Below are 2,233 nucleotides of genomic sequence, written 5' to 3' on the forward strand. Positions count from 1 at the left end.
CGAGACCCAGCCACCGCGATTTAATTTCCGAGTTTGACCACATGTGCAGAACACCGGGGCTGACACCTATAACACAAGGAAAGGCTACGTGGCACTACCACACGTCTACCTTGCCTTACTGGATTAACCCCGTGGATACACGTTCTAATCATTTTCCTAATTTTGGAGACTCAGTTCTGGAAACTTGGATGATGTGGTGCGCCATTCAGGCTCAGCAGCCTCACTCTCCTATCTTATAAGTTATAAGTAAATCCTAATCATTGAAACAAAATATATACTGGCTTCTAGCTACTCTGTTACCAAGGAGGTGCACTTCTCCTTTTTGTTCCCGACATTAGCGGGTATACATATTTGTCAAGCTTCAACATCTATATATATAGACAAACACTTGGAATTGTTGAGTGAACAGGGATCACGCTGCCAAACATAGAAATCAAGAATTGCCTCCTTCTTTGTATCCCTGCGTTCCATCTTTCTTTCTTTCTTTCTTTTACATAGAAAACCTCCACTACATGAATTTCACTTCTGCTGCATCTTTTTCCACAGGTAATTCATAACCGCCCTACGTCACATATCCTATCTTATCCTATCCTATCCTCCCATGTTTTTCTTCAATTCACTATGCGCTATTCAAATCTCGTTTACTTTACCTAGTTTCTTTTCTTTTCTTTTTTTTTTTTGTTGGAAAAGGAAAATTGCCTGATCAATTAGTTGGAAGCTTCAACCCATAATGCCGCCCCTTTTTTTGAATCCTCCAATGCGACCGGAGAAACCGTATTTTCAATTTGAATTTCCGTAACAACTTCAGGTCATTTTTTAACAAACAATTCGTTACTACGAAATTTCTCAGAGGTTCTAAAATCCTGAAAGGTTTCCAACGGTTTTTCGAATTTTTTGGTTAATTGCTTCGGTGTTATCGCTTAGAAAACAAGATTGACGGCGCTCCAATATCGCGCGTCTTTCTGCCTTTTTCAATTATTATATAATACGCGTTTTTTCAATTGCGATGCCGCTTTGAATGCTTCTAAACTACTCATACATCATATTGTACAGATCGACGAAGACGCAGTAGTTCGGGTTATCACCCTGCAGCCGCCGCCGCCGCCGCCGCCAAACTCCAATTAATTGAAGCTTATCTGATTTGTTCTTAGTCATAGACAATGGATATATTTTACCATCCACACATGGATCGGGAAATTGAATCGCTCATTGAGAGAATACATCCTCCCAGGTACTACACATCATTCGCTCTTCGATTTTCTCTTCTTTTTTTCGCCTGCTTCTGATTTTTGGTTCGATCGGATGGTACGGTTCATTGTAAAGATATTTTAATGGTTTCTGTTATTCTCTGTGTGTATAGGGTCTGCATAGACAACGATTCTTGCCGAGAATGCACCGTAGTGAAGGTTAGCTGCATTTTTCATATCCAACAACTTGCATATGTTTAATACTTTAAAATCATAGCTTATTCATCTAATGTGAACTTGAATTTCTAACTATGCTTGATTATGCTATACATCGTTTTCGTAACCCACTGATTTTGAACCAACCCTAGTCTTGCAGTACTTTATGGTATTAATATTTAATAAATCACTTGATAAATTTTAGGATTATGCTATGCATCAGCAATTAGACAGATATCCATTGTGTTTGTGTAGAAATTCCTGAATTCAACCCACTTTTAGCTTAAGTGTAATACTTTATCATATGTGATGCATCACGATCCAGAGCTTGAGTTGTCACACTTATATACCACTTGCAACCAATTAAAGCGCAATGGATATTATTATCGTGCCTAATAATGGTGTTTACCCTTTCGGCCGTGACAAGTTAGGAGTACATTAGTGGTCTTCAGCTTTATTTGAGACCTATTCGTGAAACAATTTACTTTCTTATCTATTTCTTTTTTGGTGTCATCTCATTTTAGTATAAATTATACTTAAAGACAAATAAATCCCAGCTTCACTCCTAACAAATAAAAACCAAATTAGATTTGTATTCTATGAAAATGACATTATTAGGCAATGGAGAGCCACTGATTTGGGAATCAGAGGCAAACAAAGCAGACTTACGAGCAGAAATAAGCCTCATTTCTTTGTACAATTATTGTACGGTTCAGAGAAGTATTTTAAAATAGAAATAAAAAATATTTTGTATTTAGATATATTTATATAATTATTTTAGATATAAGTATTTTTATTATAAAATTACAATTATATTTATGAATAAGAAG

At 36.4% G+C, this 2,233-nt stretch overlaps 1 protein-coding gene across 5 annotated transcripts in view; it reads left to right on the forward strand.

The window, feature by feature from the left end:
* LOC107642685 (ACT domain-containing protein ACR1) overlaps positions 1-2,233 on the forward strand; it is a 5,710-nt gene continuing 3,477 nt past the window's right edge. For 2 of the 5 annotated variants that reach the window (XM_021122922.1, XM_021122921.1), the window contains exons 1-2: positions 1,054-1,231; positions 1,361-1,406. Coding sequence is in view for 4 of the 5 variants with exons in the window: in XM_021122921.1 (XP_020978580.1) it covers positions 1,391-1,406 (16 nt within the window). In the remaining variant the exon portion in view is untranslated. Of the gene's footprint in view, positions 547-690; positions 809-1,053; positions 1,232-1,360; positions 1,407-2,233 lie in introns of those variants that run through there. The other 3 variants (XM_016346114.2, XM_016346113.2, XM_016346117.2) reach the window with 3 other exon arrangements.

This window comes from Arachis ipaensis, chromosome B05 (assembly GCF_000816755.2).
Source record: "Arachis ipaensis cultivar K30076 chromosome B05, Araip1.1, whole genome shotgun sequence".
Classification (NCBI taxonomy): Eukaryota; Viridiplantae; Streptophyta; class Magnoliopsida; order Fabales; family Fabaceae; genus Arachis; species Arachis ipaensis.